At 46.3% G+C, this 23,708-nt stretch overlaps 1 protein-coding gene and 2 non-coding genes across 9 annotated transcripts in view; all 3 read right to left on the bottom strand.

Annotated features, from left to right (window-relative positions):
* The window catches only part of htt (huntingtin), a 30,819-nt gene extending 7,315 nt beyond the window's left edge, over positions 1–23,504 (bottom strand). For 2 of the 7 annotated variants that reach the window (XM_076090663.1, XM_076090666.1), the window contains exons 1-57: positions 23,126–23,504; positions 21,943–22,026; positions 21,242–21,362; positions 20,986–21,045; positions 20,771–20,850; positions 19,986–20,124; positions 19,523–19,664; positions 19,193–19,371; positions 18,888–19,092; positions 18,177–18,254; positions 17,692–18,077; positions 15,718–15,844; positions 15,461–15,576; positions 15,250–15,361; positions 14,368–14,505; positions 13,745–13,903; positions 13,343–13,440; positions 13,127–13,266; positions 12,922–12,985; positions 12,712–12,812; positions 12,428–12,574; positions 12,102–12,222; positions 11,840–11,985; positions 11,499–11,683; positions 11,169–11,374; positions 10,907–11,033; positions 10,694–10,812; positions 10,461–10,571; positions 10,211–10,288; positions 9,608–9,831; positions 9,422–9,500; positions 9,148–9,309; positions 9,000–9,055; positions 8,660–8,808; positions 8,283–8,419; positions 8,064–8,180; positions 7,011–7,133; positions 6,163–6,422; positions 5,896–6,038; positions 5,520–5,748; positions 5,183–5,324; positions 4,897–5,076; positions 4,435–4,611; positions 4,163–4,239; positions 3,761–3,896; positions 3,545–3,667; positions 3,210–3,417; positions 2,866–3,011; positions 2,323–2,500; positions 2,055–2,156; positions 1,711–1,895; positions 1,504–1,630; positions 1,290–1,393; positions 909–1,063; positions 678–817; positions 258–340; positions 40–170 (exon numbers count right to left, since the gene is read on the bottom strand). In XM_076090663.1, the coding sequence (XP_075946778.1) occupies positions 40–170; positions 258–340; positions 678–817; positions 909–1,063; positions 1,290–1,393; positions 1,504–1,630; positions 1,711–1,895; positions 2,055–2,156; positions 2,323–2,500; positions 2,866–3,011; positions 3,210–3,417; positions 3,545–3,667; positions 3,761–3,896; positions 4,163–4,239; positions 4,435–4,611; positions 4,897–5,076; positions 5,183–5,324; positions 5,520–5,748; positions 5,896–6,038; positions 6,163–6,422; positions 7,011–7,133; positions 8,064–8,180; positions 8,283–8,419; positions 8,660–8,808; positions 9,000–9,055; positions 9,148–9,309; positions 9,422–9,500; positions 9,608–9,831; positions 10,211–10,288; positions 10,461–10,571; positions 10,694–10,812; positions 10,907–11,033; positions 11,169–11,374; positions 11,499–11,683; positions 11,840–11,985; positions 12,102–12,222; positions 12,428–12,574; positions 12,712–12,812; positions 12,922–12,985; positions 13,127–13,266; positions 13,343–13,440; positions 13,745–13,903; positions 14,368–14,505; positions 15,250–15,361; positions 15,461–15,576; positions 15,718–15,844; positions 17,692–18,077; positions 18,177–18,254; positions 18,888–19,092; positions 19,193–19,371; positions 19,523–19,664; positions 19,986–20,124; positions 20,771–20,850; positions 20,986–21,045; positions 21,242–21,362; positions 21,943–22,026; positions 23,126–23,223 (7,940 nt within the window). In that variant the 5' untranslated portion in view covers positions 23,224–23,504. Of the gene's footprint in view, positions 1–39; positions 171–257; positions 344–677; positions 818–908; positions 1,064–1,289; positions 1,394–1,503; positions 1,631–1,710; positions 1,896–2,054; positions 2,157–2,322; positions 2,501–2,865; positions 3,012–3,209; positions 3,418–3,544; positions 3,668–3,760; positions 3,897–4,162; positions 4,240–4,434; positions 4,612–4,896; positions 5,077–5,182; positions 5,325–5,519; positions 5,749–5,895; positions 6,039–6,162; positions 6,423–7,010; positions 7,134–8,063; positions 8,181–8,282; positions 8,420–8,659; positions 8,809–8,999; positions 9,056–9,147; positions 9,310–9,421; positions 9,501–9,607; positions 9,832–10,210; positions 10,289–10,460; positions 10,572–10,693; positions 10,813–10,906; positions 11,034–11,168; positions 11,375–11,498; positions 11,684–11,839; positions 11,986–12,101; positions 12,223–12,427; positions 12,575–12,711; positions 12,813–12,921; positions 12,986–13,126; positions 13,267–13,342; positions 13,441–13,744; positions 13,904–14,367; positions 14,506–15,249; positions 15,362–15,460; positions 15,577–15,717; positions 15,845–17,691; positions 18,078–18,176; positions 18,255–18,887; positions 19,093–19,192; positions 19,372–19,522; positions 19,665–19,985; positions 20,125–20,770; positions 20,851–20,985; positions 21,046–21,241; positions 21,376–21,942; positions 22,027–23,125 lie in introns of all 7 variants that reach the window. The other 5 variants (XM_076090660.1, XM_076090664.1, XM_076090661.1 and 2 more) reach the window with 3 other exon arrangements.
* On the bottom strand, positions 7,693–7,822 carry LOC142948773 (small Cajal body-specific RNA 14). The gene has a single exon (XR_012953574.1).
* On the bottom strand, positions 9,996–10,125 carry LOC142948775 (small Cajal body-specific RNA 14). Its single transcript, XR_012953575.1, has one exon.
* Positions 23,505–23,708: the final 204 nt, after the last annotated feature.

The raw sequence follows: 23,708 nt of genomic DNA, 5'->3' as shown, positions 1-23,708 counted from the left end.
CAGCGCGTCGAGACTGAAGAAATGTCTCATTTGACGGACCTAGAGTTGATGGGAGATACGGGCGGGGAGGTGGGAGCTGGAGTGTCTGCTTCATCTTCTTCATCCTCGCCCCATTCTTCCTCTCTCAGCGGGGTGATGTTGTTACCTAACCACACCGAGTGGATGGAGACCTGGGGGAGGCGAGAGAAAAGAATAAAAACATCAACACATTTTGAACACTCAAGCTTCATTTTATCCTCCTTTTACGCGTCCCTTACCTGTCCCAGTTTGTAGTCCATGTTGCCCAACTCCCTCTCTGTGTTGATCTGAAGCAGCAGCTTCTCGTGGCTGATCAGCGTGCCTGCTGCAGCAACATGAACGATGAATTAGAGCGGTAGGTTTAAGGTACTTTATTAACCCCGAAGGAAATATTTGTGAGATTAATTGAGCAAAGATTACAACAGAAGAATAAAAAAAATATATAGGTAAAAATAGTAAAATAAATAATAGCGTAATAAGTATAAGAAGTAATATTGACACCAGTGCAAAATAATAGCATTATGAGTAGGGTCAATATAGTTTAAAAAGAAAAGTTAGAAAAAGAACATTACAACAACGTAAGATCAGAAAGAAGAGAAACGAGAGTAAGTTCAGTATCTGCGGGTAGACTGAGAGACTTTATGAATGTTTTGTGTTACCAGCTGAGGCTGCCGATAAAGAGGGCACAGGGTCCCAGGCGTGGTACGGGTGGTGTGTATGAACATTGTCTCTCTTAGACACAAGAGCCTGAATCTCTCTCTCCACCTCGCCCCTGATCACTGCAAGTTTCCTTCCAAACCTGGGAACACACACACAAACAAATTAAAATACCCCTGCATGCTAATTCTGGGCACTTCACTAGAATAAACGGAGAGCAGATGCATCGCTACCGTGTTTCCAGGGCTTTGAGGCTCTTGTTGCGGGGCTGCTGTTCCAGACAGCTGACTGCAGGGTTGCCAGCAGTGGGCAGGGTCATGGCACTCAGCACCAGGCTAGTGATGGCCTGCACCGCTAACACATTCAACTGGGTACGCTCCAAGTCCTCCTAGAGACAAAAGGAGGAACAAAACAATGAGTCCGATGGGAAAGATGGACACTATGCTAATGCCTCCGAGGTGCCATGTTTCTTTGATGCTCGCACGCTGAATTCACACAAATGCTTGCATGTTTCTCTTTAAGTGCTTCTACAAGAGTGATGAGTTCTGCAGTCGTATCGACCTCACAAACCAGCAGTACATTTAAGGATGTGAACAACGTCTTTGTGCGTGTACCTCCTGCTGGGCCTCCTCCTCCTGGTCCATAGTGATGGGTTGGGTGACCAGCACCCCCAGCAGTGTGGCCCAGGTCTCCTCAAACTGAGTCCTGCTGCTCCAGCCTAAACACAACAAAACCATTCACGTGTCAGAAAGTACAGCAATGCATCCGTCATAATCTTGGTCAATCAGATACTGCACTTCCATCATATGACTGTGTATGTTTCTGTACCCAGTGTGTTGATGCGGTAGAGGAACTCTCTGAAGACGTCCCTCTCCTGCAGGAAGTCCACCGGGATCTCGGGCAGCGTGGTGCCGTACTCTCCTCCTGGCTGAGGGGACCAGCCCAGTTTCCAAACCTAAACACACACACATCATTTTAATAGAACAATATATTCATGCGTACAAATTGGAGGCATAGTATTTTTCACACACTGACCAGTGGAGGTACTCGGGTGTAGCTGTTGACCAGAGGCAGCCGGGACAGACTGATGACAATGTTCCGCAAGGTCGGTGTGAGGAAAGCGGGGAATGCGCTGTTTCTATGGTGACCCAGGGAGAGGATGCTCTGCAGGCCTTCCACCAGCTCCGCCATGATCTCACACGCCCGCCACTCGCACGTGTCTGCAACACACAGGTGAACGCTTTGGGGGATATTTGATGGCAAATTCGAATCAGAAGAAACGACACCGTGAGACTTTAAACAGCGTTGTTAAGCAAAGCCCTGAAACACCAAATAACATAAAACGACGCAGCAGTTTTACAGAAACTCCAAGTGCTCACGGTCAGCATGCGCAGAGTCAACTTCATCTTCTTCAGCCTCTCTCTCGGCCTTCGTCTTTTTCTTCTCTGGATGCAGAAGCTGGTCACCAGGACTCACAGCCACTGGGAGGCCGAGACAAAACGTATGACCAGCATTGAAATGACATTTTAATGTTACGGGACAGTTCAACCTCTAACTGTAGTACTATTCATCAATCTAGATCGTTTTGGTGCGAGTTGCCTCGTCTTGGAGATGTTGGCCGTGAACATGTCCCGGCGGCCTCCTCACCTGCAACGATGATGAGGTGCAGGCAGTAGATGAGGGAGCAGGTGTGTGTAGTGTACTCCGGGGTGGAGAGTTTGTTCCAGACGCAGGGCTGCTGCAGGGCCAGACACAGACAGGACAGAGCCCACTGCAGGTCCACACTCAGGGGCAACTGGTTCTGGAGGAGATGCCACGCTACGACCTGGACGAGGAGAGAGAAGTGATCACATCCAACATCAAGATACAAACGCATCCAACATGAGAATATCAGTAGATCGATTGAGATGAAACTACGGAGTCTTCATCCACTAGATTCATTATTAAACCACTTTACTGCTATTCTACGATGGAGAATGACAGAAACATTTTCTCTCAAATTATAAGAAACTATAAGCAAGAAACAGTCGAACAAGTAACAAAACTAAATCACATATTTAAAGTCGAGATTGAATAAAAAAAAAAAGCCATTTTAGATCACATCCCAAATTACTTCATTTACATCCGTCCTGTAACTGTACACCGCTCAAACATTGCGTTTCGGTGGGACTTTCACACGTAGTCTTCTACCTCGGCAGCAGTGCAGGTGAAAGTAGTGATGAGGTGTTCCTTGTCAGAGGAGATGTGTAGTGAGGACGGCAGCTGGCTCACACTCAGCAGGTACTGGGACAGAGCTCTGCAGAGCGACAGAACCCTGGGGTAGAAACCGGGCTCATCTGAAAGACAGAAATATAGAGAAGAACTGGAGCTGTAGAGGGAGAACATTCAACAAACAGTCTCCTGCTTCTTACACACAATGCAACCGCAACAAATTCATGCTCAATAAAGTCACGTCAAATTGTACAAGAGCTCAAAATTGAAGAGAAATGACTCAATCCGACAGTAAACAGTCTCTGCCTCCCTCCCACTCTCACCATACACAGCAGCTAGTTGGTTCCAGTAGGGCTGTGACTGGGCGGGCGGCAGGAAGGACTGGTGGGGGACAGGAAGTGACCCGGTGACCCCTGCGAGCCGCTCTAGGGTCACCTGCAGAGCCGTCTCCAACAAGAGCGACCCCTGACCTCGTGCTAACCGCTGCATCCCCATACTGAGACATGGACACAGCAGGCTTAGGTTGAACTCCTGGGGGGGGGGGGGGGGGGGGGGGGAGAAGGCCAGGTTCAGATGCCACATTTTCCAATTTGAATGAATCAATATGCTCAACACTATTTATCTGGAGGTCTGATCTGGGCCCTGCAGTCTGTGTCACCTTGCAGCTCATGATGTCAAATAGGTCAGTGGGCGGTAGTTTGGTGAGGAGTTCTGTCGTCTCCAACAGGGAAACGTCTCCACGAAGACAACACTGAGACTTCACCAGAGCCACGTACCACTCCTGAAGACAAGATCAGATCATGAAGAGAAAATATTTATACCTCCTGTTCTGAATTTATTCAGGATCAATAGACAGCAAAGACCAATCGCTCACCTTATCTGCAGAGACCAGCTCGGGGGCAGGTGGTGGATCCCCATCCAAGGGGTGTGACGTCACAGGAGCTGTGGGGCTGCTGGTGCCGGCAACCGTGGCTCTGAACCTGTCCAGCAGGGAGTAAAACCTCTGATGCCTGCGTTAACAGAGGTAGACGGAGGTTATTTTTGCATTATTTGGAGAATCCAAGGAACAAAAACTGCCTCAAAGCTGCATTACATACTCATGATCTGGTCTGAGCAGATGGGGAATGCAATGTTTAACTCAGTTTGACTTGTGCATCTTCTGATGTGTGTGTGGTTTTTATTTTGTAGTCGTTTGTTCTGCTTTTTACGAGATGTTAATAATTGTAAAATGTGCAAACTATTCCTCAAATTGGCTGACAAGACAGAAGAGCTTCACCTCTGAGCCAGGCCGCTGGTCTGGAGGTATTCCTGGATCCGGTCCAGTTCTTCCACAGGCAGCTGAGCTACACTGTTCTGCAAGGTGGAGACAACAACACATGATCAACTTAATAGAAAACTGACACAGACATCTACTGAGCTACAATAATTTAACAAACAAGCTCACAGACAAACTGGAAGCTGTGACGATAAAATATAATTCATCAAATGTTCGGTTTACAAGCGAGCTCCCTTGTGACAAGAAAATGCAAACTAATCCGTGAGCTGTACCTGTAGCGTCTCAGCCAGCAGCATCTCCACTCTGCGACACGCCAGTGTGTCCACCATGCGAGCCAGAACCCTGAAGGGAGTACTGAGCAGCTTGTCCACATACAGCATCAGCAGGGAGCCAGACTGACTCAGGTGGATGCCTTCCAAACACTGCAGAGTCTTCTTCAACGTGGTAGGCTGCAAAAGGAGGAGAGGAGTCAGTTAAGCAGGCAGAAAAACAACAACAGGAGGAGAGCAAAGCGACAGGGCCGTGAAAGAAGGGGAAAAGTTAGAATCACACCAGTGTTGATCAACTGAAAAACAAGAACACCGGGCGACCAAATCAAGAGGAAAAAAGGTCACAACAGGATAAATAGAATAGAAGAAGATTTCCAGTAGTGAGAGGTACTGGGCAACGTCAACAGAGGGGGGAAAGAGTAGTTGGAGGATGGAAAGGGAGGAGCTAACAGGGTGTGATCTTACAGTACTGAGGTTGTCACAGCGGGAGTGGATGGCCTGGATGAAGAGGCCGCTGGCAGCTGAGTTGCGGTGCACAGCGCTGATGAAATCCTGCACTGGAGGCTCATGGGAAAGGCTGATGAGGTCACGCACGTGGTTGACAATCAGCCAGGTCAGATGCTCCGAGTCGTGGAGGTTCTGACACTATTTCATCCGTGAGAAAAATCTAAATTACATGTCGACTTAAAACAGAGGTTTGTGTAATGAAAACATTTTTGATGATTGTTCAAATATTTTGAACGACTCTCACCACATAGTCACAGAAGAGGATGAGGGCTCCCCTGCGTACGATCTCTCGGTTGACCATAGCTAACCGCGCCTCGGGCGTGTCCTCCTCTCCTTCCCCTGAGGAGTGAGGACTCAGCAGCTTTGTGCACGAGAGGCTGTGTCCCCTGAGAGAGAAGGATGGAGACAGGGTAGTTTGTTACGAGATGCAGCACCGTGCTCACAGGGATTTGATTTTGGACAATTTGTTGCACTACAAATTGACTTTTTTGGTCCCTTTTAGTCTTGCAATTTATAATAATTGTGTTCGTTTGTGATACGATGAACCCTTTAGCAGAAATAAACGCTGATGAGGCACTCACCTGGGTGTCTGGTGCACCTCAGCCCACCAGGAGTAGTTGGTGTAGTCGATGATGAGGAGGACCTGGCACCAGAGCAGCACCAGAGAGGGGTGGGTGGTGATCAGGCACTGCACCAAGCTGTTCAGCCCCTCCAAGGGGTAAAACAGAGCGGCCTCTGCGCCGGTCTGTCCACCTCCACCCTCACCCTTTAGGAGACGGGTAGCTGCAGCGGTGATCCTGCGAAACATTCCTGAAAGCGAAAAGGAAAACAAAAGACGAAATGGGTCAAGTCAAGACCAGCATTAACATCATGCAACCGATTTGGTGGAATGTAATGAATTTAATTTTAAAGCATAATATCCATCCAAAATGACTATTGACATGATATAAAGCTCACCACTTTTGAAGACATGTATGAGACACATGAGCAGTGTGCCCAGCTGCTGGCAGTAGAAGGTGTGTTGCTGCTCTGTAATGTCCACTTTAACCTGTCTGGAGGAAATGTCCTCCAGCAGCACTCCTACCAGCTGGAGAAGGAACCTGGAGAGAGGGAATAGAGGAGAAGATGAAGAAAGAAGATATGCATGGAAGCAACGTAGTGGTTGAAAATAAAAACACCCCTCAATCCTTGCGTCAGAAGCACCCTGAAACCACACTCACTCACCTGGCAAAGGTTTCCTCAGGCGGGGCCTTTTGGGCCTCACCGACAGGCTCCTGGTCGACGAGTGTGTCGGCAGTGGGCGGGTCACTCGGGGAGAGGCTCTGCTGATGCAGGCGACGGATTGTGTGGCAGGAGAGGAGATGCGGGGTGAGAGACAGCTCGTGGACCCGTGACAGGACAATGTCCTCAGTGGACTGGGAGACGAGTACCCGGAGCACCGCCAGGATACCGGACACCCACAGCTGGACTGTAGCTACCGACGCCTGGAGGAGCACAGGTTTGAGTTCAAGTCAAAAATATATATTTTGCCATCACTTAACAAAAAGAAGACACGGCGTGTTAAAGGGAAATTTCTAATTTCTGTTCAAGTGTACGCTGTATTTATAACATTTCCACCGCTTTACCGTCAAACAGCCTTTTCCGGGGAACTGAAGCAGTTGATCTTCGCGCTCTACAAATCTACACGACTCCGTTGACAGAAACAGTTTTTACCGGTCAGAACACGAACGTTGATGGTCTATCGCTGCCTCGGTCCGTTAGTTCGTGTTATTGGTGACTTTGGTGTTTTTAAAGGGTTAGTTCGGATTAATCAAAAATCACACAATAACACAAACAAACTAAGCAATGGAGGCAGCGGTAGACCAGCAACTTCCCGTGTTCTGCAATGTAAAACCACCATTTTTGTCGAAGAAGTCAAGCGAGCATAGACTCTGCTCCCGTTCCTGTACTCCTGAGGACAAGTACCTCATACAGACACACACACTTCAAAACATCTGAACTATCCCTTTAAGTAGATCAGATAGTCACGTCTAAAGTCTACCCAGGTCCTCATGCATGTTCAGATATCTCACCATGGTTATCGGGGTGGTGAACATGCTCTTGAGCAGCATGTCTACCGGTCTGAGAGAGGAGGGCGCTACCGTCTCAAACAGAGTGTTCAACACTCCCAACGCCTCCGGAGAGTCCAGGTGCATCTGTGAGGACACAAGATACAAATACTTCAATCAACTTTACTTTAGACACATGGGTCCATACAAATAAAAATTTGTACATAAAATTCCTCAACACAGCATGAAAGGTGGAAACATTACTCGTCACAAACATATGACTTGCACACGTCCATCTTGGGAGCTGTAATTAAATCAAATTATTGACCAGTTCATTTAATATCACGGACTATTGGCTGATTCTCATTTAGTCTGGGATAAGGTCTAAAACATATTCATGGAGTCAGCACCTTTTCTTTGCCCCTGAACACAATTCATCTCCAGCAGTGCCTTGTAGGATATTCCACATGACCAGCTTTGTTTCTTAGTGTTTGAACCAAGATACTTCCGGTTGTTTACATTTTTTCCTTGTGATTTCCAAGATCAGTCAGATTTTTTTTTTAGGAAAAATAAAGTCGGTAATAAATTAATTAAAATCACTATTATGTGTTTTGAGAGTACTGGGAGTTATGTGAGGGAGTTCGTTGTGTCTCAAAAGGCTCAGGCAAGATGACACCCAGCTAGTATAGAACTGTGTGTGTATGAAGATGTATGGAACCATCGCACAGAGAACCCGATGCCTTTACAGGCCCTGTCGGCAGGAACCAGCCTCACTCTGTGTGGAGTCACATCGGCTGCAGCACACTGCTCAGTGTTGGAACCATAAAGACTGCCACACACACACACACACACACACACACACACACACACACACACGTGTGAAAGGTGGGAACATTACGAGTCACAAACATATGACTTGCACGTGTCCATCTTAGGAGCTTTCATTAAATCAAATGATTGATGACCAGTTCATGTCATATATGTTGTCGTTTTAATCTGTCAGTGTGGGCTAACACGTTTGATCTCACGGTATAAATAGCTTGATTTGAACTTCCAGGTAAGAGAGCATTGTCCTACCTGCTGCTTAGCAATCATGGGAAGTATGACGTCAGCGATCTGTCTGGACAATCTCTTCCACTTGTCCTCGTTCTCTTTGTGACACTGCTGCAGCACAAGGATGAACATCTCCAACACCTGCATGTAAAAGCAAACGTCAGGCAGAGAAAGCATTTGCTGGAATGCTTCACGACATCAGCATGCCGTGTCTGTCTGGATCCATGTGTGGACACACGGTACCTGATGGTGTTGCACAAGTCTCAGCAGCATGGACACCACCACTTCTTTCTGCGTCTCCAGCTCTTTGCCTGCGTCTGCTTTGTTTGAGCCTCTCAACACAAACAGATCATGGACTATTGGCTGCAGGGCTGGGATGGCTGTGGAGGAAGGAGGAAAATAAAACTTCCGACTCTATATCCACGTCTGTTTTTATGATTCTGTTCATGGTGATTATAAGAAAAACAAACATGTCAGTCATCCAGCTTCAGTAAAGATATGCTTTTAAGATGATGTGTTAGTTTGAGGTAATGTAAAGGGAGAGTAAGCTTCAGTGAAATGTGTTTACAAGTAGAATAAATGATGATGTGTGCAGTGCGTCTTGCTTTAGTTCCTCTCACCGTGGGTGACCGCTTTCCTGCCGCTCGCCATGATGCCGTCACACAGCTGGATGATTTTGGGGATGCTGATGATCTGCTTGGAGTGGTAACGCTCATAAGACAGCAGCACCAGGAAGAAGAAGATGTTGGGAATGATGGCCTCCGAGTCTCTGTGCAAGAACGGGGATTATTTTAGGTCACAGGACAGCGATGGCATTTTTGAGCTAATCTGCAGTAAAGTGGAAGCCAGATTTAACCACTTATGTAACACTACGAGGAAAACATACAGAAAAGCCTGAGACAGACATGGGTTCTGAAAACGCTACATTGCTCTTTCACGGGAGTCATAAAGAAAACTCACCTGAACTGTCCCACTTCAATGTACTCAAACTGCTTCAGGACAAAGCCGATGAACACCTGAAACAGAAAATATCTCAGAGTGAGCTTCAGCTGAAGATGAACTAATGCAAAAGCAGACGTGTGAGTTTTTTGTTGTCATTTTGTTTTACCTGATCTGAGTCAAGCAGGCAGTAGTTGACTCTGAGCTGCACAAGTTGGGCGAGCAGGTCCAGCACTTGCCTCTGCAGGGCCACAGAGGTGCTGGTGGTGTACTGCTTCAAAGCTTTGATCACCAGCGGCTCAAACAGGCGAATGTGGTTGTGGATGGCATTCTGAAAAAGGAAAGATGAGGCCACAGCTTTCAGTGCAGCAGCACCTCACTCAAGCAAATGAGCAACGAAAATTTTTTTTTAGACGTTCATAATCTGAATTTAAACAGTTTACCTTGTCTCCTCTGTGGCGTGTTGCATTTGCAATGTTGTGCCTCAGCTGGTTCGACGCTTTTTGCATCACATCAAACCATCTAGAAGAGGAACAAGAAGGCCGGTTCTGTAATGTTCTAACTGTGTGTTTATCTGGAAGCATGCATTTCATGCTCCTGTGTCTAATCCGTGTGTTGCTACAACTCACCCAGAGGTGTCCTGCTCCTGTTCAGCCTGCACCATGTTACGGAGACTGGCGTCGGCGAGAGCCTGAGTGAAGTGAGTGTACGGCGCCATGAAGCAGTAGTGGTAGAGGCCCGGTCGCAGGCTGGACGAGCCGAGACGGAGAGCCTTTCCCTGGGAACGGCTGGGTCCACTAAAGATGCCCTCGCACTGGGAGGCCAGGTTGGTGCCAAAAAGGGTCTTCAAAAGCTACAGAGAGGTCTTAAGTTACTAAAGGATGAAAAACAATAGTTTGGAGCCCACTTTTATTTAGATGTGTGTATTATACAACTATAATGCAAGGAGTTATGTGAGGGAGTTCGTTGTGTCTCAAAAGGCTCAGGCAAGATGACACCCAGCTGTGTGTGTATGAAGATGTATGGAACCATCGCACAGAGAACCCGATGCCTTTACAGGCCCTGTCGGCAGGAACCAGCCTCACTCTGTGTGGAGTCACACCGGCTGCAGCACACTGCTCAGTGTTGGAACCATAAAGACTGCCACACACACACACACACACACATGCAATGAATGTGACCGTTCAATAAAACTAAAATCTACAACCAGAGACATAAAGTAGACTACTGACCTGTTGTACACAAACAGTAGCCATGGTTGGTTCTCTGGAGAAACAGGACTTGAGGTAGCCCAAGATCTCCTCCACACACTGATAGAAGACAGAATTCAATGTATTCATTCACTCAATCTGAACAGTGGTGAAAAATGATATAAATTAATTTGCTTCCATCAAGTGCAATCATCCAGAATCACTTTCGTCCTGCTGCCACTAACATTTTAACAATGTGTGATTTCCAATCGAGCGGACGTCACGTCTTTACCTTACTGATGTCATGCAGTGTGGCCAGCTCCAGGAGCTGAGAGAGAACATCGAGAGTAGCTCGCAGGAAACCTCCAAACTTCTCCTGGCTGCTGTGGAGGTCCAGCGTCACCTAGGAGATACAAAAACAAACAAACAAACCCACACGAAATATTAACACCACCACCAACCACCATCCAGCCTACTAAAACCTGAAGAACCCTTTTGTGTCACGATGGGAAGCAGTGTTCAGACCTTGAAGTTGGCATGTGTGGCTTTGAGGACGTCATAGAGCTTGAGGTAGGGGGGCAGGTGGTAGAAGTTGCCGAAGGTGGTAGATTTGTTTATGGCGGTTGTGCCGTCTGCTGGCCTGCCTGCTCACAAAAAGCAAAACATCAAACTTTTCATATATTCCCAGACACGTCACAGAGACCATCTTCACCGGTCATTGGTCAGGTGTGCCTGTACCTGTGTTGACCTCGTTGCTTTTCTTTGGGCTCATAGGAGCAGCACTGGGCTCAGCAGCATCCTTCTCCTTGCCTTTTCTGCGGATGGGACTGAGGGAGGGGGTGTTGCTCAGGGAGGGGAGGGTGGCCTAAAGAACAGAGTACAGAAAGTGAACTCCTGTGGAAACAACTTAGTCATAAGCAGATAAATTAAAGTAAAACGTGTCTTAAAAACAATCACTTTGACTTGGAGCCATTTAAAAACAAAGACTATAAACAGTTACCTTCACCGCTGGTCCCGGTGGAGTGTCATCCAGCACATGGGCACAGATGTTGAGGATCTTCAGCAGGTGAGAGAAGAGCTGCTCCACCATGGCCACCAGGGAGCGCTCCGACAGCCCCGCCCATGGCTCCTCCATCTTATTTGGGTTGGGGTTCGTGCCTTCTTCCTCTCCGGCCCAGGGGTTGCGCATGCATTTAGGGGCCACAGCTGGGAACATGATTAAGGGGCATGTTAACCGATAACAGGTGACTGCTTTTGTCTCAAAGTTCTGTTTGAGTGAATATAATATATTTCAAGCTTCAGGTAAAATCTCAATGCATATATTACCCACCAGCTAGCAGATTGCCAGAAAGCAAAAGTGCATCCTGGTGTGAAGAAAGATCCAGTGGAAACCAGGCAGAGGAGAGTAAAGAGAGGACCATGTTGGCCATTCCGACTGTCAGAGTCCTCCGCTCGTTATCTGGAGCGGATGCAGAGGTGGTTGAAGAGGCTGAAGCACCGCTAGGCTGTGACACACTGCAGAACAGAGAGACAAAGACAGAAGATAAGCAGGTGTAAAAAGGGAAATTAAATGAGAAAGAGTAATGTCTTTGTCTGGCAAAATATGAAACAACGATGGCGTTTAAAGAACAAGCAAAGGATGAATTCACAAGACAGAGAGGGTACACAAACCTAAGGGCCCGGCCTCTGCTGCGGCTGAGACTAGAGCGGGAAGAAAAGCTGCTACTGGAGCTAACATAGCCACAGTGCCAGCCTGTACTCCAAGTGCACACTGGGAAATTTAAAGCCAGGAGGCACAAGGCTTCACAGCAGCCAAACTGCAGAGAAACAGACAAATGAAGTGTATTTTAACATGTTGTCATAAAAACAAAAACACACAAGAAACATTTTATACAGCAGGCAAAACAAGTGTTCTGTGTGAGTGGAAGCTCACAGTCAGGGCTCTGGAGGAAGAGGAGGTGAACGCATGGGAGACGGCGGTCACGACTCTGGACAAGTTGTTCTCGACTGTGACGTCAGACACATTGTTGGACAAGTTGTAGCCCCGGTACGTCCTGGCAGACAGACAAACGAGCAGAGTTCCTCAGATATTGTGTTCTGTGATTTTGAACCATTTGGACTTAATTTCAAAGTGCTGATAGTCTGTACATTACAGCTTACTGTGTTTACCATAAAAAGAACAAGTGACCAAGTATCCTTGGAATCATTTCTTAGCAATAGAATGGCACCAAAGGAGTGAGTGTCTGTGTGTCCATGTACCTTGTGATTGTGCTAACTGTGAACTGGGAGGGGGGTTGTGTCTCATGCATCAGCAGCTGCAGGTAGACTGAACTCTGGTCCCGGGCAATAGCCACTACTGGGTCCCCTTGACCCTGGTCACAGTCATAGAACAACCTGGAAACCAGCCTGGCAGAGAGACATGTGGGGCGGATGAGAGGAAAAGGAAGAGGGAGACATTAGAAAGACTTTGGTGCACCTAAATTAAAAGTAAAGACGCACCAGTCTGGAGCCCAGAATACAGTACATGAGATGAGATAGTATACCTGCTGACAGCAGAGGCAGCCACATGCCGGACTCTGGGGTCATCATCTCCCAACAGACGGATGACCACATCATTAAGGACTCTCTCCTGCAGCCGCAGCCGCTACATAGAGAAGAATGTGGAATTAGTCAACTTTTAGGATACACACTGCACGCGTTTGTGTCTAAAATCGACTAATTCCACATGAAGACGACAGGAAAGGAGAAGTTACCCCAGTGTAGTGATGATCCCCTTTGTGCAAAGTCTCCGTTTTCCTCTCCAGGAAATTAACTAACCTAGAAGAGGAAAGAGTGAATGTCTTAAATAGATTTGTAAAAATTTCAAAAATTAACTTTTTTCACTTGGTCATTATGGTTAGAGTGATTAGAGCAAGCAGCTCCAGTAACACAGAAAAAAAGATCTAAATTGATTTTTACCGAAAGTCCATCTCAGCCAGGGTCTCCAAGAGCTCCGTGCGAACAAGCCAGTAGGACGAGTCCCTCAGAGCAAGAAGGTTTATCACCAACTGCAGGCCGAGCTCACTCAGGGTACTGCTGCACACAGTCATGAGGCAGTGCTGGAACACACATCAAAAAGGTCAGCCTCAAACACACACACACACACTACTGGCACACTCATACAGACACACTCACCCTCACTGCAGAGCAAGCCATCTTGCAGGTGACGGAGGATTCATCTTTCAGAGTTTTCTGGAGCAAAGGCACCAAGTCCACCAGGGACAGAGGGTTACCTGGAGAGAAAGGTGTCATACAGGTGACAGAGAATCATTAAATGATATCCAAACATTAATGATGTCAGTACCAAGAAAAACACACCTGTACAAATAAGAGAAGATAGAACTTTATCAATCACGACGGAAATAGACACAATAGAATAGAACAATAGAATAACAAAACAATATATATATAAACAATATAATAACAATTATTAAGTCTAAAAGAAATAATACTGACACCATTGCAAAACAGAATACAATAGCAATAAGAGTAAATAAAGGAAAAGTATCCCCCTCCCACACACACATACACACCAACCTGTTGCACTCTGCACGCTGGCCAGCCAGGTGTGTATGTTGTAGCGTGTTTTGGTGAGTGCAGCTTGTATGATGGCTGCACAGAGGATGGCTGTGGCCCCTCTGATCTGGGGGTCCCCATGGGCAATGAGGCCCAGCATGTCACTGATGTACTGCTGCTCTGCAAGGGGACAGAGAACGAGAGCGCACGGTCAAAGACGCTGCGGAAGAACATACAGTTGTCAAATAATGCATTTTGTAACTCTCACTGCAAAAGAAGAATGCACTGCAGGCCTTTTACGCACAAGATATTGTGACATGGAGGAGTACATTTTAAATAATAAAATCAATGACGGCTGAATTGCATTTAGCTGCTTTATTCAGGGTCCTGGTATTGTGCATGCTGACTCACCGTCACACCGCCATGCATTAGTAGGACATAGATAATGTTATTAGTAATACCCGTTTCTCCTACTACGACGACTCAAAACAGCGATACGTTATTTTAAGTTTTTTGCTCATGATGGATATTAAAGAACGCTAGACTCAGTCCTCTGGCGTCTCTGTTTGTTTTGTTGAAACTGGCCTGTTCAGGTGTCTCACATCATCTAAATAGGATTGTCTTTTATTTTTGTTTGCCCGTACCTTCAACCGGGATGCCGTCCAGCGGCTCCAGGTAGAGGGAATTAAAGAAGGCTTCAGGGTGCAGCGCTGCTGCTGCCCCAACACAGCTGACCGCCAGAGCCTTCACGCTCACTCGCACCTCCTTGTCAGGGGTCAGACCTGAGAAAACATAGCAGAGAGAGAGAGAGAGATATATATATATATATATATATATATATACACACACACACACACACACACAAAATGGTGTAAAACAAAACAAGAAAGTCAGACAAACAACTGACAACATTGTGTTGAGGCTGTGTCTCTAAATGTTCATAGTTTAAAATACTGTTTGGTAAAAACAAGGTTCATAGGTTTTGTATCATAACAGTGTCAATAAAATTCATTCCTGATTGGCCAATCAAACCGTGATGCCTCTGAACATCTGAACGTCTGCAGCTATTAGGTTTTATTATGGTTTATTTATTAAGGCTGTCATCATAGACACACCCTGCTAATGGTCTTATTGCCAAGTCAACAGACATCGATATTTCTTGTACCTTTTTTAAACATAACACTATTTTTTGATTATAAAAACATCGACAGATTTCTGACAGATCTGGAGTCTCAGATTTTCTTAAGCTAATAATTCTGTCTACTGTTAAGCGTAAAGATATTATATGTTACTATGATAATCAAGATGTTGGCGCTCTTGAATATCCGATCCATTTCTTTATTCTATGTCATTTATTTTACAGATTTCTTTTAAAGTTCTCACCGTTTCCCCGAGAACTGAATTCTCTACTTGAATCAGTTTATTGAACAACAGGAATCTGTGTGGTTGGTACTTAATTAGACTTAGGACGACATTATTATTAAACACACATATTGTATATTTTGAGCAGTTTTGATAACCCTCACCATTCTTTTGTCCCGTCAGTAGGAAGGAAGCAGCAAGAAGCCGTACACAGTGCACCAGCGGCTCCACCCCCTGGTCAGTATAATGTCCAATGGGACCCTTTATCCGTGATGGCTAAGAAACAGTTAAGAGTTAAAGACAGACGCATAAGAACTTTGCTTTCTTTACCTTCTGGTGAGACAAACTTGCATGATGTTTTCCGTGTGTGTTCACCTTATTGTCAGGTTGGGGTTCAGCAGGTTCGTCCTTCGGTACGAAGCGGTCCACGCTGCTGTCTGAACCCTGCCGGTTGTGACCTCGGCCTTCGAAGAGATGAGGTTTGCTCAGCGCTGCACACAATCAGACAAGCACATAGAGAAACAACAAGTAAGCTTAAAAAAAGCTTTATATCAATAAGCAGAACTGGTGTACGGTTGGTTAGAACCAATGTTTTTGTGTTTGCTCAACTGCGTACACACACACACACATACCCAGGGCCGACTGCAGGATTGGTCCCGAGGGTTCTTCTTGCGAGGAAGGTGCTGCTCCTTCATCTTCTTCATCCTGTAACGTCCCGATCTGCATCCCGGAGTACTGGCTCTCACTGCCATCCAGCACCTTATGCATAGACACACAGAGCAAACCCCTCCAGTGAGCAACTAAACGTACATCACAGAAACACTAGAATGCAACACACTGGAAATGCTCCCGCATGCAGAGGATTCCTAGTTAGTTCTGACTCATTCTTTTTCGAGTTTGATTTGCTGGATTGACGACAGAGACACGCAGCAGAACAAACAACTAAAACTGAAAGTCAAACAAACGTTCCCTCTTTTAAACTCTACTGGCTCATGCTTGGGTCACTTCGTTTACAGCCAATCAACTACACACAGGAAAAAGCTATTTTGGTTGCCACAGTCCACCAGAGGAAGAGCAAGCTTTTGATCCAAACTATTCAACTTTGAAATAAATTCCTTGTAAAGAGAGTATTTTCAATACATAAGACTACATGAGGTACACACGGGACATTTTAAAGTGAACAAGTTTTTCCTTGCAAGACGTATAAAGTAATCTTAATCCAAAGATGTATAGAAATAATAGTTTTTCTGGGTTTGGCCTCCGCTGGAACAAAAGCCCGTCACAGGTAGATGGAACCAAATCTGAAGGAGGACAATTAAAAAGGAGCAGACGGCCTTCATGCTTCTACTTTGAACTCTTCACTGCAAACCATCAGGATGGGATGTTGGGGTTGCTTGTTTTTACAAAGGTCTTACAAAAGCATCTCATTTGGGGGGGGGGGGGGGGGGGGGTTCACTGGAAACGAGGAGGAGGGGAAGAAGGGGCATGACGTACCGTCAATGACAACAAGAAGGGCAAAAAGTAGCAATACACAAATTATGTGCATGGGTTGTGACGAACGAAAGGAGAAAGAATGAGGAAAGCCAAAAGTTTCCAGACAAGCAAGCCCCTCCCACTCCGTTCAAAGTGTCCAATTGGCTGACCTTGTCACTAGTGCTAGAGGAGCAGGAGGTGGCATAGGAGGAGGAAGAGGAGGAGAAAGAGAAAGAAGAAGAAGAAGACGAAGAGGAAGCAGTGTAGACAGAAGAGTCGCTGTCTGTGGCATCGGGACCCTCGGTGGAAGTTGGCGAGGGAGGAGACGGCTCAGTCACCTGCGGCAATGGAGTGCGCGACTGAGACGAAGCGGGGAGAAGGATAGAGGAGGGGGGGGGGCAAAACCATAGAGGTAGAATTGTTAGAGTGGATTATCTCACACCAAGACGTCTCTGAAGGGGAGCAGCAAAACCCAGAGGACTGAATCAAGTGGCAGCACATCTTATCCTATACGTTCTAAGGAGCACTTTGATTTTATAATAGTGTACGCACACCATACGAGTTGTTTGCATGTTCCATTAGTTCTTATTGAATGTATTAAAAATAACTGCCAACCAGCTCCAAAATCTTTTAAATGGCTTGGTGCAGCAGACTAGCATCCTATCTCTAGGAAAGGGTTGTTGTCTGTATTTACACTCCGAGACTATAAACACTGTACAGCATGAACTGGAGCCGATGGCCGTCTGTAAGGTAGGATATCCATCGGAAAGACTAAATGATTTGAGAAACGGTTTACAGTAATTACCAGTAAATGCAATTTGTAGCAAACGGGCGAAAACATGCAAGACCACCGATACGGCCCTTTAACGGTAAAGACTAAATGTGAGGAATGAATATGTTGTCCATTCTATGAATCCTAACTCTATGAAGTGTAGCATCAGTCATAAGTGGGAACTATGCCTTTAGGGACATTAGGGTTCAGTTAATTATAGCATTGCATGGTGATTAAGTCTTTCAGTGTCTAGAGAAGCGCACACACACACACACACACACACACACACACACACACACGCGCACGATGTATCCTCGAACCAAATTGAATCTCACTCGCATGCCCACACACACACACTGACCAGCTCTGCTACGTCTGAAGGTGTGACAGCCGAGTCTGGTCCCTCTGTGGTGGTCTGGGAGGAGTCGCTGGGTGGAAGTGAGCCATCATTAGTGCCCAGCAGAGTCGCTCCTTCTCCGGGCCCTCCCTCCGTCTCTGGTGTGGTGTAGTCTGCCGTCTCCGGAGTGACGTTGGCCCCGCCGCTGGAGCTCCGACTCAGCATTTCCTCCTCGTTGTCATTGGGTGACTCGGGAGTGTCCGATGCAGATGTCCCGCCTCCGCCCTGCTCCGAGGAGGCACTGTGGTCCACGGAGTCGCCGGCCTGCAGGGTGTGCTGGGAGGAGCGCGGCTGCTCGGTGATGATGTCCACCTGGGCCGCAGAGGAGCCGTCCGCAGCGGCGACTGTCGCTGAAGCAAAGACGCACACGGAGCCCGGTTATCACTGTTGCATGGGGCTTTGCCATCTAGTTTGAAAAGTGAGGCTGCCTCCTGGTGATGGCGTCTTACCTGTGAAGACACCAGTGGTGACCTCTGTTCTCTCTGCGTCATCATCCAACCCATCCTCCTCCCCAGAAAGCATTTTACCTTGAAACGACAGGTTTAGTGTCAACATAACATCAGCACCATCACTAGAGGGAAAGAGACTAAAACCTCTATGATGCAAAGTTACCTTTAACTGAGTGCATTCAAACACAAAAGAGAAGACTTAGATATATGCCTTACAAGCAAATATTGTGCATTATTGACAATATATCTTGAACTCTGAAGACAATCAACCACCCTAGGTGACTCAGTCGGAGGTCAATTTGCCCAAACCCTGACTGAAGCATCAGTTAGAGGTAGAGGTGAGCAGAGGAGATAAATAGACCGGTCACCTCTTTGTTTCCTGAGAAGGAGTGGACTGCAGGAAGACCCTCCCCCCGCTGCAAATGGCAGGAAACAGGAAGTAGAAACAGGAGGCGAGGAAGAGAAAAGCAGCAAAAGCTCAGAGGGACTCACAGGAAACAACTATTATTTACAGGCGACAGGAAATGAGTAGGCAAGCAAAGAAAACGGCCGTAAACTCAAACCAAAGCAGGAACGAGAGTAGAGCAAGTCTGTCAGTAAGGGTTAATGAAATAAAAGCTACTTGAAGCAGATACATTGGCCCCAGGTGCCAGGTGACGGTGTAAAACACTGTAGAGCCCACATTGTATTGAACAAAAGCTTCGTGTTTACCAATGAGCTCCAGGATGCTGCTGGAGCGTGCTCGGCTCTCTATGTCCTGGCGGAAAACAGTGCCGTGAAGAATGCTGCCTGCGGTGATGAGCATGTGCAGAAGCTCTGCCGGGGGAGTCCTGAACATCTGCTGCAGGAGCTCCAGAGCTGCTGTGACCACATTGTGATCCCAGTGCTGTGTGTAGTGTAGGGTCAACTCGTACACCTTCTCACACACACACACACACACATATGTGGAATTTAGCCAAAACTATACAATTAACATACAAACACTGGTATCCACACAATCACTCTCTTCCCTCTACCTGCAGCAGTTGTTCGGGTGTCGGCTGTACGTCAGCCTCCTTCCTCGTGACTCCAAAGCTTCCTTTGAGGCTGGTGGTGTTGACTTGCTGCTGGAGCAGAGGCATCAGGTAGCGAAGGGTTAACAGCACCCCCAGAATTAGGTGGCTGAGGTGCTCCTCATCCACTGGGACCAGCAGACCTAGAAGGGTCAGGGTGTGAGATTACGTGTCCTCTCTGAATGTCTGTCGCCGTTTGACACCAAACTAGCCCACAAATGTTGAGCTGAAATAATCTGAACTGTTCAGTCAGAGAGTGTGTGTGTGTGTGTGTGTGTGTGTGTGTGGCCCTACCCAGCAGCACGTTAAGGAGCCATGTGTAGAAGTAGCTGGCGCGCCTGGAGTGTTGGCACACACTGACGGCTGAGCTGGCTGCTGTCCGTCTGATGGTGGGGGAGCTGGACTTCAGGTTGGCCACAAATGACTTCAGCAGCACCTGGAACAAAGACGGTTGGACTACAATGAAAGCAAGCTGTTGCGAGATTTCCTTCTCTATTTCCTTTTGAATTAGTTACATCTTAATAATCTTTTTAATGATAGATTTTTGACATTGCTGGAAAGGAGCAAGCCTTCAAAAAATACTAACTTTTGAAAAAGGGAACCTCTCTTCAGCCTTTTTTTTGTTTAACTACGGCTTTCAGATAAACTAACTGAAGCGTTATTAAAAAACAATTATTTGAAAGCAAAAATGATCTGCGCCCCAATTCATTTTCCACACTGTCCAGTTTCAATGTTTCTGCTTCTGCTGTGTGGATACCTTGATCTCGCCATCATTGGCGAAGTGCCCCAAGGCGGCCATGATCTTGGGCATTGCAGCAGCCAGAGTCTCCTGCACCGTCTCCTCCTGCCGCTTGGTGATTCGAGCGAGGCATGGCAACAGGTTGACCAGGTAAGGTCTGGACCACAAGAGACGGAGAGAGGGATAAGAACGCAAACGAATGAAAGTATTAAAAAAACATTTAAAAGTGAGTCAGACACTGATGTTTCTTCCCCTAACCATCGGTGTTTGTAAGGAATGCCGGCGATCGGCCGACGTAGACGGCTGAGTTTTAAAGCTATTGGTATCATCACAGGAACGGGGCTAAATAAGGCTACACATGTTGGCGAGGGAACAAACTGGAATGTCCATCTTCATAGGGGTCCTTTGACCTCTCACCTCAAGATATATGAATGAAAATCGGTTCTATGGGTACTCACGACTGTCCCCTTTACAGACATGCCTGCTGTATGATAATCCCATGCAGTCTAGGGCAAAAACCATGCAGTATTTTGCATGCAGCATACATTTAATTAAGTTACTAACGTGGTTTTTACTTTGATGTTGCACAAACTGTTGACCTGCTATCTCCCCCGAACGTCTTTCTCTAAGGCTGAACCAACTACTGATTCTAACATAAGAAGTTTACAATCTACAACGAAATGTGCTATCCCGGGATTTTCCCCTCCGAGTTCGGCATGATGAAATGTAAATATTGTTGCCATGTGAATGAAGTATAAAGCCATTTTCAGGCAGTGTGTGTGTGTGTGTGTGTGCGCGTATACCTGCATTTCTGTGGTCTGATGAGGTGAGCGAGCTCAGCAAACCTCCACAAAGCTGCCCTCAGGCTCCGAGAGGCCCCGTTCTACAGAGATACACAAACATTGACACATGAAGTGTTTTTACACTAAACATGAAACAGACGTCAAACCTTAGTCATTAGTGAGAATAAAACTGTTGCATAAAAAGAGGGACAACAACAAAGACACTCATCCAATACCTTTTTAATTTCTTTGTACAGTTCCAGCTGCAGTCTAGGCAGGTTTGAGTCCATCAAAGCCTGAAAATAAAGATCAAACATTGACACGGCGATAACATATCTCATCACATCACGCACACATCAAGGCTCATTACTCCGTCTTCAGTGGGTACCAACTGTGTATCAATTGCTGATCAACGGTATTGTCCTATTATTGAAGAAACAGTGTCGAAAAGAGGAGAGAAACGAGTCGTATGGGGCGCTGCTCGGTGCTCACTTTGATGATTTTGTTCAGGCACTCGTCGGCCACCATCCGGACGTCTGATTCGCTGTCATCGCTGCAGAGTAGGAACATCTCCATGGCAATGCCCAGCAGTTTCTGAAACTCTGGAGAAGTTCTGCTCCCAGGACCATAGAGGAGAAGAGAGAGGAAACGGTCATTACGCACAGACATGTCCATCTTTTAACAGACGACGTTTGTGCAAAAAAACAAACACACTTGACCGTACCAACTTTATCTGTGAGAATAATACATACTAAAGATAAAAGCATCCCATAATAAGAGCTGACGGAGCTTCATATGAAGCAACTGTGACGGAAACTATCTTTGAACACGGATAGCTAAAGCTACATTTTCTAAAACTTTGCATTTAGAAGATATAATGAGTTTCACACATTCTGTGACCGCAAGCACGCTAGTAATTCAAATACCTTGTTGTGGACCATAATAAATGCAGATCAGGGTATTCCAGCAAAGTATGTATCATTACAACTATAAACTACACAAATATGGCAACCAGTCTTTCATGCTTTACAAGAAGAAATTGTGCCTACGGTCCAGCCCAAGCCGGGAAGTTTAAATGAATGAGAAGTGGTAAAAAGCCATGTCCTCTCAATGCAACCCAACACCAACTGGCATCGATTGCATTAATCGTGGGTCACTGTTATTAAACATCATTTTAAATCAGCAAGGCCTACCTCAGAGACTGAGCCACAATGTTTTCACATATCGTCAGGCAGTGTGTGACCCGGTCCTTCTTGGTGGTAGCCTGTTCCTTTTTCCTGTGGAGGAGGAAAGATAAGGAGGATGAGAAGAAGGGACAGACAACAGGTAGCAAAAAGACAAGGAAACAGAGATAGGACACAACAATTGGGTTCAGACTGAGAACGTACCGCCAAGAAATTCAACTGACTTTAAACTTTAGTATCATCTAACATTTCCTTGATTAAAAGAGACAAATGTCCATATCAAAAGTGCACTGTAAATGATGGAATACACTGTATATGCAGTCTCCTTCGGCTATTTTAGAACACGTGCTTTACCCAGGGACAGAGCAGAGCTCGTGCTGCTCTGTCCCTGCTGCTGATACTTGCTTTAGAATTAGATGCAAAGTTAACAGGTCTGAAATAGTTGTCTTGTGAGCTTCTTGTGAGATGGACCTAATGAGTCTGCTACGAACACCAACACCACTTTAGAACCTGACAGATGTACTTGAAATGATTACGGCTGAATAATACACCTGAAAATGTGGAAAAAGGTCAAATCAGGACTGAAAGTATTTGGCATGTGATCCTGTGATGGAAAAAGCTCAAACAAAACAAAAGCATGCACCTCTTCCTCCACTGACCAGGATGGGGTGCATGGACAGGCGTCAGTGACGTCATATTAATGCACCAGGTCATCGGGCAGAGAAGTAGTTATAATATCTACCTTCCTGTACAATCAACTACACAATGATACACTGGAAATGTGAACGTGGCTTTCCAAACAATGTTCTTCCGAGATCAACTTATTCAAGCAGACACTTTGAATCGGTCCTCGGTCCCTTTAGCAGGTGCGTGGGCATAAAGTAACGGACTGTGATAGCCATCATTCAGCTGGTCTGACCCGAAAGATGTGCCTGGCTGACACTCAAATAACGGTCATATCAGACGACAAAGGCATTGGTGCAACGTCTGAAAACCAGTAACGTTAGATCTCAAATAGAAGTTTAAATAACAGCCTCTGGTTGCTCGTCCGCATGTTAGCGTATCTGGCTTCAAGCTTGTCGTAAAAGCTTGGTTACGTTATCAGAGAGGCTCTCACGTTAGCACGCAAGCTAAGCTACCTGTCTAGGTGTTAGCGGGCTATGCAATCCCCGAAAGACAGACATCCACTTACTGCCTCTGGACGAGCTCCTCGGCGGTTGGTGGTCCCTGCTGCTGCTGGAATGACTTCAGACTCTCAAAGGCCTTCATCAATTTCTCCATGGTGGCCATTTTAGCAATCAACAGTAAGCAAGCTAGCTAGGCTAGCTAATATTTACTATGAGAGCTAACTAGCTAGCACAGTGGGACAAGTTAGCGCAATGAGAGAGCAAGCGGTGCGTAGTGCGACGAGAGTGCTAACACTGCTCGCGACAACTACCACCGGCTCTCCGCCTTCTGTTCGTGCAATATATCTCTTATTCTTTCACAATGTTTATCCTAAATGAACAAAACGATGGTCGATAATAAGCCATCTTTGATGTAGCGTTGCATTCCCCCGTCAAAATCACACCAGGAAGTGACAGTTTACAGAGAGGGGAGGGGCGTAACGTCAGTGGCCAATCAGACTGCGGTTTTATGTTGAGTGACTTGCAAAAGAACCAATGAGTGACTAAGTTTTTTCCCCTTCGTTGTTATTGTTGCTGTCACGAGACCTGCTGTAATCCAGATTGTAAAAACATATTTGAGCAACACCAGTGCTGTAGCTGTGGTTTATC

The sequence above is a fragment of the Anarhichas minor genome, unplaced genomic scaffold (assembly GCF_050575085.1).
Source record: "Anarhichas minor isolate MPS153535 unplaced genomic scaffold, ASM5057508v1 ptg000012l, whole genome shotgun sequence".
Taxonomy (NCBI): domain Eukaryota; kingdom Metazoa; phylum Chordata; class Actinopteri; order Perciformes; family Anarhichadidae; genus Anarhichas; species Anarhichas minor.
This window is presented reverse-complemented; position numbering and strand designations above follow the sequence as displayed.